General features: G+C 44.1%; 1 protein-coding gene across 1 annotated transcript in view; it reads right to left on the reverse strand.

The window, feature by feature from the left end:
* The window catches only part of CTF18 (P-loop containing nucleoside triphosphate hydrolases superfamily protein), an 89,658-nt gene that overhangs the window by 49,419 nt on the left and 25,943 nt on the right, over window positions 1-14,296 (reverse strand). Inside the window, exons 4-17 of the mRNA XM_086497953.1 lie at window positions 3,045-3,109; window positions 2,829-2,966; window positions 2,462-2,743; window positions 2,283-2,369; window positions 2,050-2,151; window positions 1,880-1,951; window positions 1,605-1,715; window positions 1,417-1,478; window positions 1,230-1,274; window positions 1,075-1,148; window positions 846-913; window positions 706-774; window positions 260-375; window positions 30-111 (exon numbers count right to left, since the gene is read on the reverse strand). Of these exons, the coding sequence (XP_086354079.1) occupies window positions 30-111; window positions 260-375; window positions 706-774; window positions 846-913; window positions 1,075-1,148; window positions 1,230-1,274; window positions 1,417-1,478; window positions 1,605-1,715; window positions 1,880-1,951; window positions 2,050-2,151; window positions 2,283-2,369; window positions 2,462-2,743; window positions 2,829-2,966; window positions 3,045-3,109 (1,373 nt within the window). The remainder of the gene's footprint in view (window positions 1-29; window positions 112-259; window positions 376-705; window positions 775-845; window positions 914-1,074; window positions 1,149-1,229; window positions 1,275-1,416; window positions 1,479-1,604; window positions 1,716-1,879; window positions 1,952-2,049; window positions 2,152-2,282; window positions 2,370-2,461; window positions 2,744-2,828; window positions 2,967-3,044; window positions 3,110-14,296) is intronic.

Here is a 14,296-nt window from a genome sequence, read left to right on the forward strand (position 1 = left end):
GTAAAATAAACTTAGGTTTGGAAACCTGCCATTTTTTGTAATGACGAGTCTTGGTACCGAATATGAGTGAGATTGTCATACACTCCATCATTGGTGAGCTCAAAATCACCACTACATACATATTGACAAATTAATACAAACTGACTCTCAAAGTTTGTTACCGAAGATAGAAATTTATATAATTGATTGGTTTTCATACAAGATGAAAATGCTCACTGTTTTGCAAAGAGTATACTACAACAAAAAAGAAAATCCTCACTGGTTTGCTAACAAGTCATGCAGACGAAGAAAATCATTGATCTCTTGCCCATATCCAAAGGATGTTCCAGAGGATCCGATGTTGATTCCGTGCTTTGGCTTACGTTTTTGAAGTATCTGTCAAACACAATCGAAACAACAAAGAAATGCTTTCAGCACAATTGGAACAAACAACAACAGCAGAACCTAATTGTGTACATACAACCTATCATCTTTCAACATCTACATGTAGGTACAGCTAGAAAAGTCCATACATCACTCTAGAGACAGCACTCTGCATGATAACTTTGACGAGCAAGTTTCACAAAAAGAATGACTTTCTACATTAACAGAGAGGTTAACACTGAAACAACCTTTACATAGAATCAGAGAAAAAGAACTAGTACTTAGAGAGCAACACTAAAGCAGTCTTCACATAGATTCCAGAGAGGAAGAACTAGCAGTTACCTCCCCCCAGACATCAAAAGCACTGCTAGTCATGTCCTTCCTTCCCACCACTTGAGAGGCAACATCAAGCTGCAATGCAACAATTTTAAGCACTCAAATGTATTAATGTCAGAAAAACTGAACTAAACACAAATGTATACCATATTCAAGGATTCTTTCTTCTTTCTAAGAAACTGCAGAGTGTTGAGACATGAGCGGATATCACACTCTGTAGCAAAACCAGAATGCCCATAATCAAACACTATTGCCTCTAAAACATTTCAAATGCAGCGTGGTGTCGTGCAAGTGCTATTATAGAAACATAACTTTGAGGGCACTAGAGATAAATTTATGAACTCCAACGCATTTTGCTAAGCAAGACAACAAAACCTGTGTGGTCTGCCAATGCAGTCAGAGCACGGGCACTGATCTTATAATCTTCTAAGCTGCAGATATACTTTAGCCTGTCATGTACAAAAAGCGTGCTCAGAACTAATAGCAAGCATTTCATTGAGCAGAGCATTGAAGGTACAAATGTAAGATACCTTGTGACCACCCGATTGACGCTTGGTTGGGTGAAAACATGTACTCTGCCAAAAGCAATAGAGAAAGCAAGAAATATTCAAATTGACTGGTAATGAATACTACCAGTGCTACTTGATTGTTGGTGCAAAATCAGACATGTTTGCCCTGTACCCAGGCACTCAGTGGGTGGCAACAGCAAGAACCTACTTGGCCATCTGCCTCAATTGCCGCAATGCTGGAGCATATGGATCATTGCAGATGCAAATAACCTATTATAGCAGAGGTAGGAAACATATGAGGAAATAGACTGATAAAGTGAAAAATTATCCTCTTTATAACACTTGAAGATACAAGACCCTTCGCTACTTTCAGCACTAACCCAGACAAGGTCTTACAGGTCGTGAAAGTGTCGCAGTTGTGGATGTGTTCTTTTTGGATGCCTTCTTAATCACTGCTTCATCTTTTTCGTTCACCTTCCCTGAAAGTTCCTTTGTTCCAGCATAAGCCTGTAATAAAGTGCGCACATTATTTCAAGAACAAGAAGAAAGAAAAACGAACCCTGCACGATGGAAGTTTTGATGCCAAAATGAAAGTTAAGAAAGGCTGATTGAGGTGAAATGAAATTGGGCAAATCACATTCTACAGTTGTATTCAATAAACTATTACTTACAATTTTCAAGAGAGCATCTATCGCACCCTTTCCATCTGCACCTCCAAGTGCTCCATCAATTTCATCAATCACCTGTATAAAGTAGAAACAATTCTGAATCAATAACAAAAGAAAGTAATTACAAAAGAGAACAAAATAGTCCTCTTGATGGTGAACACTTCGTAACTCACCACACAATTGGGTCTTAAATCACCCATGACAGATTTCATTTGAACTGCATCCAATATTTTTGCTTGCAAGGTTGACGCCACCCGATCATCACTTGCATTTATCTGAAAAAGGGTTTGAGCTTAGGAGTAGAGGAAGTAAAACCTCCACACACTGTGTATGAATGTATGAGTGAGTGGATGTATACAGATGTATGTACAAAATGCATACTTAAACATCAAATTGTGCTGTCTACCTCAACAACTCGGTATCCACAATGCCTTGCAGCAACATGAGCAAGAGTTGTTTTACCAAGCCCTGGAGGTCCACACAGGAGAAGAATCTGCAATAGAATTGCATAAAGAATAGCAAAAGCTTAAGGTTTTTTCTGTTTACAATGATAGCTCATCCTGAAAATACAACACCCATAACAACCTTTTCTTCTGGTCTGTCATCTAGTGGTTTGTTTGCACTAGAAGTGACGGAACCTTTGGAGTTGATGGATTGATTTGAAAACATATCAGTCTGTTGAATGCCTTTTGAACCACTCTCAGCTCCAATCACGCCATTCTTTGCCGAGATACCTTCTCTATCTGCTGTTCGTCTAGTTCGAAATGTTGGTGGATGCCGTTTAAGTGCTGCCAATACATCAAGAGAAGTGGATGTCTTCTTTGCGCCAAAGACACACTTGTCCCATTGCTTCAACCATCTCAAGACCTTTGCAAAAAGCGCTCTGTGAGAGGATAAATTGTGTTTCATTATTTAAAAATTTATAAACTTACCAACTTAAAAACTGTGCTACCTCTCTATTTGTCTGTTCATCGCTCAAAAGCTCTGTAAATGACTTTGGCGAATATTTCTCAACCCATAATGGTTCATGTACTGCTGACTCAGTCATGGAATCCTCAAATGCATCTCGCCCTTCCACAATTCTGCAATCCTGTAAAAACCTTCACAAGCCTGAGAAAAGTCTTGTCGGATAAAATGTTTGTGCTGTCGATTGAGAGTTGTAAGCTACCTGCTTCAATAAGTTCTGTTCGACTTGATCCAGGAGGACTTCAAAAGACTCTGAAAGCAGGCCCGCTAAAAAACACCACAGGCAACATGTGAGCGAGGTACTGTGGGAATCTTCTCGATCGACACAAAGCAGGATGTCAAGGGAACTCTTGCCATTCATGAAGCAGACTTCATGTTGACTCTTCCCTTGCACGCAACCAGCACAAAGGGGGAGTTGAGAGAGCTATATTGAAGAACGATACGATAGCAAGGCTGAAAAATGAGCCTGGCTCAAGGGAGCAGTACAACACTGAGATATGCATAAGCAATGAATCAATCAGGTGGCAAAAAGAGCCCCTCCACCTAAACTGCTGCTCTTCCGCTTCCCTCAAAGAGCCTGCTGACGCACCATTAATGTTGTGAAGTGTAGGGCCCAGGGATTACCTAAGACTACATCATAGTCAATGTGTGCAAAAGAGTGGGCTCTGATTTCAGAGCATGCAGTGTCACATGCACATCTAACCCTATGTGCATGTGGAGTCTAGAAAAGCTATCCCAGTTCTAGGGTTCAGGTTAGCCTAGGAAGTGTTTTGGCACCCTTGTGAACCTGTGCACAAGCCGTGCATGTCCAGGCACTTAGAATAGTTGCATACCCTCTAATTGCACACAGCATGATCATTAGCACGACACCCATCATGAGCATTTTCCAGAGCATAATACCCTTTTTCCCAAAGTACACATTTTTCTCCAGGTAAAATTATTTTCTGTTTTTGCGTGCCATTCTCATGGAATACCAACATTAATATTTGTCATCTCGAGGGGCTTTACATGGCCTTTTGATACTCATAATTTGCTACCGAAAACACAGCTCAGTCGACGATTGTGACGTTTTCTGTGAGCGGATTTGAAAGTCGACAATTGCCGATGCAAATTGCCGATAATGCGCGTCCACGGGTTGGACAAATCACTCAATTCTCTGGTATATAGACTATGTACATCACTCTCTTGTTTTTGTTAAGCAAGACATGCCTCATGTATCTGTGTCGCTTTGTAATCAGATTTCTGTAAATAATGGTTTAGTAATACCAATTGTTACTGCTTTGGAAATGTATAAAGATACAAAGTCTTCTGATGTTGACTTTTATCAATGTGTACCATCTACTTGGTTTGATTCATTAGTGCTTGGTACTTCTACCACTGCATTTCGTAAAAATGTTGTTCTTCTGTTGAACTTGGAAATTCCGACGAATCCAACCTTATCCGAGAAATCATGACTGATTTCAAGGATGTTTTTCCTGATGATCTACCTCCTGGCTTGCCGCCTTCGAGAGCAGTAGATCATGACATTGAGTTGGTGGCGGATAGTCAGCCATTTTCAAAGCAACCTTATCGGTTTAGTAAAACTGAGGAGGACGAGATTCAACGACAGCTGCAAGATTATCTCGAGAGGGGTTTTGTTCAGCCAAGTAAATCCTCCTGGGAAGCACCAGTGTTACTTTCTCGAAAGAAGGATAACACTATGCGCTTCTACGTGGATTACAAAGGGTTGAATAAGCTCACTGTTAAGAACAAGTATTCGCTCCCGCGTATGGACGATCTGATAGATCAGCTCCATGGAGCGCTGTATTTTACGAAGATAGACCTGCGATCAGGCTATCACCAAATACGGATCAAACTGGAAGATATTTCTAAGACAGGTTTCCATACGCGTTATGGTCACTACAAGTTTTTGGTCTTGCCTTTTGGTTTTTGGTCTTGCCTTTTGGTTTGATCAATGCTCCAGCTACGTTTCAGCACATGACGAATGATCTACTTAGACCGTTTCTAGGCAACTTCGTTGTTGTATTACTCGATGATATCTTGATCTACAACCGAAGTTTTTCTAAGCACTTAGCGTATATACGCGTTGTTCTCGAAGTACTGAGAACTAAGAAGCTTTATGCTAAGGCTTCTAAGTGTGAATTCTTTAAGAAAGGGCTTCTATACTTAGGTCACATCATTACTTGCACTGGAATTCGCATTGATCCTAAAAAGTTAGATAAAGTGCGAAATTGGCCCATTTTGAAGAATATACACCAAGTCAAGTCTTTTCTAGGCTTTGCAGGATTCTTTCGCAAATTTATCAAGGACTACTCTAAAGTTGTTGCTCCGCTTACGCAACTTTTAAAAGGAGGGATGAAAGGACCGAAGATTTCGGGTCCTCACCGTAAAGGTAATCCCCCTGTTGTCTGGAATGAGCGTCTCGAGACACTAAAGCACTTAGTGCCTACTGCGCCAATATTGCACATTGTCGATCCTAGCAAACCGTTTGTGGTTGAAACGGATGCTAGTGATTATGCTATTGGTGTGGCGTGTTGAGCTTGGCGCGGAAGCAAATGGAGTCCTGGATGGACGTAGCTAGTGAGAGAAGAGAGCAGACAAGAGAGGAGAGGAGAGGGAGAAGAAAACACTAAAAAAACTGTACAATATAAACAGAGTTCATTTAGGGTTGAGCCTTATAAGGCTTTACAATAAGAGGTTCACATATGGAAGACCGCCCAAGTTGGGCTGACCCCAACAATTGCCCCCTTCAGCCAAACTTGGCATAATTGCCATCTCAATTCCCCCTAGAACTAGACTCGTCACTCTCATGACACACAGAGTTTTAGGTTTACTCTGAACCACGAGTTTTTGGTATACTCGTAAACTGTGAGTTTCAGATTTTCTCACGACCAAGGGTTTTAGGTGTACCCATAACCTGATGCTACCAAGAGAGCCTCCGCTTTCTCGTAGGTGGAGGTAGGCGTAGCCACCAAACATGGGAGTTTCTGGTTTACTCCCAAACCCTAGAGTTTTTGGCATACTCTAGCTAACCTTGGGTTTAGGTTTACCCAATAACCTCACGAGAGCGGAATACAAAACGGGGCTTGTCATAGGGAAGGTCTTACCGCATGCGTCAAGTGCATGGGCAGTGTCTAATCCCATAAAAGATTGACTCAACATATAAGGACATCTTCTTGACATACACATGGAGGCAAATACAAATTTATTGAATGTGTTTTTTGACATATACATCAATATGAATTCTGGTTTTGGCTTTTGAAGGAAGGCTTTGTGTAAGTGCCAAATGCAAAATGATAGCATCAAAATTGGCATTCCTCGTGAATGAACCACTGTTGTGTGTGGGAACAACTTCTTGGACAATTGAAATAAGAAAAAAGTAAAACCTATTGAAATCAGAAATCAAACTTCTTTCTCTGCATACTTATATTACTGCTTACTCTGTCTCTCTACCAGCTCCACGTGCAACTAATCTTGGCTCGAATTATTTATCCTTTTTTTTTTTGAAGGGACCAAAGAGAGCAATAATATGTGTGTGTGGATACAACTCGGACGTTAGGGGTGACGTGTGTGTGTGGACGCGAGGTAATCCTCTCTCTACTGGTCTGATGGCTCGGTCGTTGATGGCGGCCAAGATTTAGGTGGGCGATGATGTGGGCAGCAACTAGCAAGGATGCTGCAGCCACCTGCTGCTCTCTCCATCTACCCCTTGTTTGCTGGCCGCCAAAATTCGCCTGTGGGCTGCCTAGATAGGCTGCTCCTACGTGGCCTCAGCATCTTTCTCCTACCACTACACCAAAAAAACTGATGTTCTTCCATAGCCAGCTGCTTCACCCAACTCTTCTCTCATCATCCACATGGTGATCGTTGAGGAGGGCAAAACGTTATAGAGCATTAGCTGCAATTGCAGTCCTCTATTCATCTTCCTTGACAACCCTCAAATCCAAGATGTCGACGGTGTGTGTGGTCTGGCCTCATTCTCTGGCTCAGTTGCACCCACAGTAAATGATGTGCTCGATGCCTGACGTGCAGCCCCTCGCTTTCCAATTTGAAACCGTAGCCAACTCAAGGCGTCCTTCCAACAAATTTCTCACTAATTAAAGCTCAAAAGCTTCAACTTTGTTGATTAAACGCAACTCTCTGTAGTTGATTAAAGACGTTTCTCGGTCACAGATGCTCCTTGTAGTCAAGAATTGGCTGGTGCTTCAATTTCCACTTGGCCTCCCAGAATCGCTACCATACAACTCTGATACCAGTTGTTGAGCTTGGCGCGGAAGCGAATGGAGTCCTGGATGGACATAGCTAGCGAGAGAAGAGAGCAGACAAGAGAGGAGAGGAGAGGGAGAAGAAAACACTAAAAAAATTGTACAATGTAAAGAGAGTTCATTTAGGGTTGAGCCTTATCAAGGCTTTACAATAAGAGGTTCACATATGGACGACCGCCCAAGTTGGGATGGCCCCATTCAGCCAAATTTGGCATAATTGTCATCGTGATGCTCCCTCAAACTAAGCTCGCATATAGGGTCTACAAATTTTAGTGATGAGCTCTCCTGGATACATCGTGGTGGTTCTCTCTGGATTTAACACTTCACGGTTCTCATGTGGATACATCGTGGCGATTCTCAAAGGACTCAGAACTCACGGTTCTCTCGAATACATTCATCGTACAAAAGAGTAGACCGATCACAAATATGGAGGGAAGGTCTTGCCGCCGGTGTCATCTCACTCACCGAGGCAAAGTCTAATCTCGTTACAATAAAAATTATCATGTTGGGGCTAAGGCTTTGGGTCAAGAGATCATGCGTCATTACAATTGATACATCATCAAAACTTCGTGTGAATATACTCTTAGGGAAAATTGAAAGGTCACTTACTTTTTTTTTTCTTTATTTTAGGAAACATAAAGCTTTAACCAAAAAGAAAAAACGTGGGCTGGGAAAACGTCAGCACTGATGGCTATCATACACATCTCTGGAGACCGCCCTGTGTGTGTGTGTGTGTGTGTGTGTGTGTGTGTGTGTGTGTGTGTGTGTCGTGGCCTGTTGCTGTCCACCAGAGTCACCGGACCATCTGTTGCCACCCAAGGTCGCGTGGCCTTATCCCTTTGCTGACGTGGACACGCTGCCGACTCTACCAACTCCTGTGTGTCATGTGTCCATGGCACCTCTCTCGGTCTGCGTAGCAGTACCTCTGTACATTTCCAGCTTGTAAGAACCATCAAGATTATTTGGCAACCCCAAGTCCTTTAGAGCAAGGCGCGTTTCCTGCTGCCTAGTGCCAGAGATGGTAGCTGGAGCCCCATGCTCCAAAGCACCTGCGACCCTTCTGCTGCTCGAAGGATGCAGAGTCGTAGATCATACGTCGGCCTTGCAGCAAGATGGTCTTTCGAGAAAAAACTGTCAGTTGAGCTGTGTCTAAGTTACTCGGGCGACCGAGCAAAATTACGTTCTGTCGCATGGCTACCATACCCTATAATTCTGCACGTACTCTACAATTAGTATCAGAGCAATTGGTTGAGCTCTTGGAGGTCTTAGAGCTGTTCTCATCCAGATCTTAGAGACGGAAGAGAAGTCAAGCTTGAGCAGCAACATCAGGAGGCTCTCGGGTGTCATCAGAGCATAAAGCCATAGCCTAGAAGACTAAAGGGTGTACGGGAAGGCTTTGAGCAAATCAGCACTGATTTATCTATTCAGGTTGCAGAGCTTAATCTTTTGCTACAATAAGTACAAGAATGACAGAGAAGCTTGGAATTGCTGGCAAGCTTGAAAGAATACTATGATGTTTCAAAGACCGAAAGGGAAAAATTATGAATAAAAGCTTGCAAGAGTGCCAAGTCAGGATAACAACAATGGCAAAAGAACTTGATTCTAGTAACAGGACTTCAGAGTTGGCAATTTGGAGGAAATTCAAGCTTGTTGTACACTGTCAAAGATCAAGAACTGTCGGGACATGGGGCAGCTATGGGTAGTTATACCAGGATGGACGTCCTGTTGCGTTTGAAAGTAAGAAACTTTCCGACCCTAAGATGCGTTATCCAACGTATGAGAAGGAGCTTTACGCTGTAGTCCACGCCTTGAGGAAATGGCGACACTACTTGTATGGCTCTACGTTTGTTGCATGGACAGATCATCACTCCTTGCGCTATGTCTATGATCAGGGTGATCTCAGAGGAGAGAAGGCTAGATGGGTTGAGCTTATGCAAGAGTTTAACTTTGAGATCCGTTATAGAAAAGGATCCAGCAATCGAGTTGTTGATGCACTCAATAGGATTCTTGAGGTTAATGCCTTGTTTATGGCTGAAATCTCGACGGAATTCTATCTCTCTCTCTGAGGGCTATGTCGTTTTGATAGCTATTTTGGCAAGATATGGAACGGGGTATGACTCGCGTACAGGCTTGGGTGGTCCAGAGACCCAAGTGAGTCGTGCTAGAGAGATGAGATAGCGACAGGTGGACTATTGTTCAAAAATGAAAAAGTCTACGTGCCGGAAATCGATGAGGTTCGACAAAGGATTTTGTGCGAATGCCACGATGTTCCTAGCATTGGGCACCCACGCATCCAGAGAACTTTGGCTTTGGTCAGTGATATTTCTATTGGTCAAGGATGTGCTCTTACATAGGGAGCTATGTGAAGAGATGCGCTCACTGTCAGGTCAATAAGGCAGAGCGCCTTACAAAGCTGGCCTGCTACATCCGTTGGAAATCCCAGATGCCAAGTGGTAGAGTATATCCATGGACTTCATCATTGGTTTGCCAAATACTAGTCGGGGCAATGACGCCATTCGGGTTGTGGTCGATAGACTCACAAAAATGGTGAAGTTTATACCAACGAAATCGACAATAAAAAGCCACGAGTTGGCGGTCTTATTTGTCAATCAACTTTATAAGTTGTGTGGTCTGCCAGAGGATATCGTCAGTGATCAAAATACTAAGTTCACTGGCTTATTTTCGTGAGATATGTTTACTCATCTTCAGACGAAGTTGAGTATGTCGTCTTCTGACCATCCTGAGTCCGACCGACAAACTGAGAGGATGAATCAGACGTTAGAGGACATGTTGAGAGCCTATGTCTCTCACACGTAGTCTGATTGGGAACGGTATCTTCCACAATTAGAGTTTGCCTATATTAGTAGCAAGCATTTTGCTACTCGATTTAGCCCATTCATGTTGATGTATGGATTTGAGCCTAAATCCCCGATTGCTATTGGCTTAAAAAAAGTTAAGGAACGCCAAGCTCGTGATTTCCTGTATGACATGCAAGAAATGCTCGAATTGGCTAAAGATAGTAAAAGAACGGGCTCGTGATCGAGTCACCACTTATGCTAATCAAAAGAGATCTCCCAGGACTCTTGAGGTGGGACAATGGGTCTATCTGAAGATACCTAAGGATTCCAAGACTATGCGAACGGGAAAGCATTATAAGCTTTCGGCTAGATATTGTGGTCCATTCTTGGTTACAAAGAAGATTGGCCAAGTTGCCTACAAACTGGCTCTTCCTTCGGATGTTAATGTACATCCAATATTTCATGTTAGCCACCTTAAAGTAAAATTGGGCGAAGCCAACGTTGTTGTGCCTATCGAGGAAAATGTATGGCAAGGTATGCAAACTGAGTATATTCCTCGAGAACCAAAGGCAGTTTTAGATCATCATACCCGTCATTAACGCCAAAAGTCTTATGACAAATACTTAATTAAATGGAGGGGTCAATCTGAAAGGTTTGCTACTTGGGAACCAGTTAGAGCTTTAAAAGCTCAATATTCCCACTTCATTAATGAGGACATCAATGGTTCTTAAGGGGGAAAGTATGTTATGTCCCGCTCGTAGGAGAGGGGATATAGCCCTCTCTAAATTCTCTCTCTTACAAAAGTATTGTTCATGCCAAGTTAACTAAATGCTATGTTTATATTGCTACCATCAATTATGTTCACCCGCTATGCTCACAAAGTAATTTCTCAAAAGTACTCTCATTAATTTCCACTACTCTCAAGTTAATAGGCCAATTCCATTACACAACCCAAAAAGGAATGCCTCTTTGCACTCATCGTCCAACTTGCGTAATTGGGTGCCGAGCTACAAAACACGGTTAGAGAAAGACATGACTGGCATACCATTTTTCTTGAGATTACGCCAATCTTCCTTCAACCGCGCTAAGTACTGAGGTGGCATAAACCGCGCCTTGAGCTTGTCTTGGTAGTCGGCCCAATTGAAGGAAAGGGACACGCCTTCCTCGGCTTCCTCTAGGTGCGCGGTCAACTGTGCCTCTTGCCATGCGTGATACCAATTAATGGCATCACCGACAAGGTACATGGCTGCCGTCAAAACCTTGCTATTTCCTGTTTTCTTAATTGTCGCAAAGTAAGCATTAAATCGATGCAACCATGAATGAATAATAGTAGCATTCATTTTACCGGTGTACTTACTGAATGTCAACTTCTCATAACGGGGTTGTTGGAATTCGCTTCTCGACTTGTGCTACCTGATGATTCGCCCACGTCCTTGAGTGGCTCGGACTTCGAGGTGAGTACATGTAGGACCAACTCTTGCATGCGTTGGTCTCTCCGCGCCTCACGTTCTAATTCCAAGGCTGCTCGTCTGTCTTCAACGCTATGCGTTGGGCTTCACGTGCTTGCTCACGCTCAAGCTCAATAGCTGCCTTTCTTTCTTCAGCCACCAAGCACGCTTGCTCACGCTCACACTCCAAGGCTACCCTTCTTTCTTCGCGTTCGCGATCCAAGTCTACCTTTCTTTCTTCGTGCTCTAGATCCAAGGCGGTGCGTTGCGCCTCTTGTTGTAGCATCATGTCCATCATCGACTTGACCAAAGCCTATATAGGATTTGGTACAACAACCCGTGGCGTAGATGGGGAAGGAGGAGGGTCGGAAAAACCTCCTGGTGGGGAAAATTCTTCGTCACCACCTCCATGCTCATCACCTTCACGCAAAGTATCTATTCCGCTTCGGGTGATGATCATACGCTGAGATCTGGGGTACTTAAGTTCGCGAGGAGCTTGGGGTCTTGAGGTTCTTTAGCTTCTTGAGTTCTTTCTTTAGCTTGCAATCTGTGTCAGAGAAGGCTGTTCTCTTACCCGAGCTCGACTCTTCCCTGTGGGCGCACCCCTTGGCGGCCTTGCGCTCACACCAAGGTTGTTTTTTCCCACCTCACGTCGATTGGTCGGCCGCTAAGTGCACGGTCGACTCTCAATGAGTGAAAAGAGGAACAAGGGGAGGCCAGACAAGCCCTTCTTTCTTAGGTTACCTTCCACTCTTCAAAAACACGATTAAAAATCGACACGCCCAAGTGGACTTGGGTTACGTGCGACCGCAACAAGCAAAACATTCCTTGTGGTTCTTTCCTTGAGTGACACAGAACACTGCCAAAGCTCTAATACCAATGTAAGGTGCAGCAGAAGTGAATGTTGACTTTGCTCAAGATCAGTGCTCCGAACTGTGCGCAAGGGTTCCTTTTACTGATGGAAGGGAGAGCGTTCCGTTCCTTTAGTGAGAGAGTGCAATGATCACAAACAAAGTGAATGCTGCTGTGAATGAAGGTGCTGAGACACACACACAGAGAGAGAGAGAGAGAGGAATACGACACCACACGGTTCTCAAACCCTCCTCCAAGGGTCCCCCCTCTCTATGGCGAGAGAGGTCTATGCTATTGTTATGTCCCGCTCACAGGAGAGGGGATCTAGCCCAGATGCCGTTGGGATGGGCGTCCAATGTCCGGGCGGACGTAGTGTGAACACGACCAGTGTGGCCGGCCATTATTATAAAAGGGAGGCCAAGGCCTCATTTGGAGTTATCGACCCCCACTGGCAGAGTGCCAGTGGTTAGCCCGCGAGACTAGGAGTGCGCGAGGTCACCTCAAGGAGGTGAGGCCGGGTGGTATGGGACGCTCGGTCTTACAGGTGTACGCCTACGTCCTCGGACGCTGGCCTTGCACGGGGGAGCTACCGGATGGTGGCTATGGTCGGGTGGTTCGTCCGACGCGTATCTGTAGGCGGTCTGTGTAGCCCGGAGATCCATCTCCGCGTTTGTTTCATCGTATCAGAGCCGGCTTGGCTACGGAATGGACCGTGTGCAAACCTGCGGATCCGTTTGAGTCGAGGAACTTCAATTTCATGTAATTGTTAGTGATTAATTTGCTGAAATTACTTACTTTTCTTCTTGAAAGCATGTTTGTAGGTAAGAAAATAATGTTCGGTTGCTGATTTTTCACAAAAATCAGCAAATTGGCAGGTGAAAGTGCTAAAAAAATGGAATTTTTCAATGGATTACTTATCAAATCGGAGGATTACTTATTGAATTGCTGGTTTTAGATTAAAATTCAGCATGCTCTATCCTTTCGAATCTCTCTCTGTAAGTCCCTCTGTGCGAAGCATAGAGAGAGAGAGAGAGAGAGAGAGTCCCCTTCTTGACTGTGAGTGGTCCTCTCCTCCTCTGTGAGCGCTGAGGCTGCAAATAAGAAGCGTGACAGGCTCGCTCCAAATTGGCGCTCATGAGCGTGGTGGACACACGCACGCACACTAGGTGCACGGGCCCGATTCCTCTCCACACGTCCACAACATACGGCTGATTTTTCCCAATGCTAGACCTTTTTTTTAGGCTACCCTCTCTCTTGGTTACATTTTATTAAGTGACTTTTATTTTAAGTGGGCCGTTTAATTTAAAGTGGCTAGGACACTTTGTTTTTTTTCAATAAGTATGAAACCTGAGTTTTATTAAAGCTCACTTACAGAGACTTGTAAGTTGCAGAGAATTGAGTTTTTAGACTCTCCTGCTTCTCTCCCGAGCCTGCTCTCTCTCACCTGCTCGTGCTCCCGCGCTCCCGCCATCACCTGCTCGCCTTCAAACGCTCACGCCGACGCGTAGAGCTCCTCGAACTTCAACTTTTCATGAACGGAAAGTGCAGAAAAGGCCGAGTTTCGCGTGAAATTTCCAGGTTTTCACGCACTTTGCCATGGATTCCTCCAGCTCAGATGTGCAGTGTGACGACGCGCCAGGTAATATCCAAATTCCATTCACGCATGCTCTCTACACATGGATTACAAGTACTTTCCAGAGTTTCGACCAACGTATTACCACTCTGGAAAACACGAACGTTCAGACGAACCTTCGCTTGGCCTCTCTCGAAAGGGTCGTGCAAGGGCTCATTTCCCGACTCTCTACTCTCAAAAATATGGCTCAGTCGGCGACTGCGCGTATTTCCGAGGGCGAAACCCATCTCCAGCAATTGCGGATGCAGATTGCTGCTTTTGGGCGTTCACAGGGTGGTCTGACTGCCACGATTCCGTACAAAACTACAAATTTCTCAGGGGAAGGGAAGGAGTGTACAGAACTGGCCGTAAATAACTGGCTGCACCAGTTGACCACATACTTTGATCTCCATGGGGAGCATGATGAACGGAGGATTCAGACGATTCCTCTCTATCTGCGCAGTAAGGTGCTTACCTGG

This window comes from Adiantum capillus-veneris, chromosome 24 (genome assembly GCF_014529385.1).
Source record: "Adiantum capillus-veneris isolate H3 chromosome 24, ASM1452938v2, whole genome shotgun sequence".
NCBI classification, from domain to species: domain Eukaryota; kingdom Viridiplantae; phylum Streptophyta; class Polypodiopsida; order Polypodiales; family Pteridaceae; genus Adiantum; species Adiantum capillus-veneris.